Genomic DNA, 813 nt, shown 5'->3' with positions numbered 1-813 from the left:
TGGTGGTGGGGGTTGTGGTGGGGGGGGCGGGGGTTGTGGTGGTGGTGCTGCTGCTGCTGCTGGGGGTGGTGGTGGTGGGGGGAGAGGAGGAGGAGGAAGAGGAGGCAGGGGGAGAGGTTGAGGGGGGTGGGGTGGTTGTGGGGGTGGTTGTGCTGGTGGTTGTGGTGTTGCTGTTGCTGCTGTTGCTGCTGTTGTTGGTGGTAGGGGTGGTGGGGTTGTTGTGGTGCTGCTGGTCTGTTGCTGCTGCTGCTGCTGCTGCTGCTGTTGCTGCTGTTGCTGCTGTTGCGCGCACTACTTTGTGAGACTTTAACTCTAACTTTATACCCGTAGGGAGAGGCTGAATCAGCTGGATCATCGTGCTGCAGCACACACACAGCAGCAGCAGCAGCAGCAGCAGCAACAGCAGCAGCAGCAACAGCAGCAGCAGGGGAGGAGGAGACAGCAGCAGAAGGAGAGGAGAGGAGCAGGCAGCAGCAGAAGCAGCAGCACAGGAAACGAGAAAGAAATGAAAAAGGAGATACAATGAATGCTGCTGCTGCTGCAGATGCTGCAGCAGCAGCAGCAGCAGCAGCAGCAGCAGCAGCAGCAGTAATGCTAATGCCAGCTGCAGCAGCAATGAATTAAGGCAAAATGCAGACAAAAGAGAGACAGAAAGGAGACAGAAAGGAAACAAAAGGGACAAGGGAGAGAAAAAAGAAAAAAGAGAGACAAAAGAAAGAAAAAAGGAGACAAAAAGGAGGCAAGAAGGAGACAAAAAGGAGACAAAAAGGAGACAAAAAGGAGACAAAAGAGAAACAAAAGAAAAACAAAAAG

General features: G+C 53.3%; 1 protein-coding gene across 1 annotated transcript in view; it reads right to left on the bottom strand.

Annotated features, from left to right (window-relative positions):
* Positions 1-813, bottom strand: part of EMH_0055310 (uncharacterized protein) — a gene marked incomplete at both ends in the record, with an annotated part of 7,759 nt that overhangs the window by 1,627 nt on the left and 5,319 nt on the right. The window contains one exon of the mRNA XM_013497221.1: positions 3-359. Coding sequence (XP_013352675.1) covers positions 3-359 — 357 coding nt within the window. The remainder of the gene's footprint in view (positions 1-2; positions 360-813) is intronic.

The sequence above is a fragment of the Eimeria mitis genome, genomic scaffold (assembly GCF_000499745.2).
Source record: "Eimeria mitis Houghton genomic scaffold, Emh_scaff2543, whole genome shotgun sequence".
NCBI classification, from domain to species: domain Eukaryota; phylum Apicomplexa; class Conoidasida; order Eucoccidiorida; family Eimeriidae; genus Eimeria; species Eimeria mitis.
The sequence above is the reverse complement of the archived record's forward strand: the minus strand, read 5'-3'. Positions and strand labels throughout refer to the sequence as shown.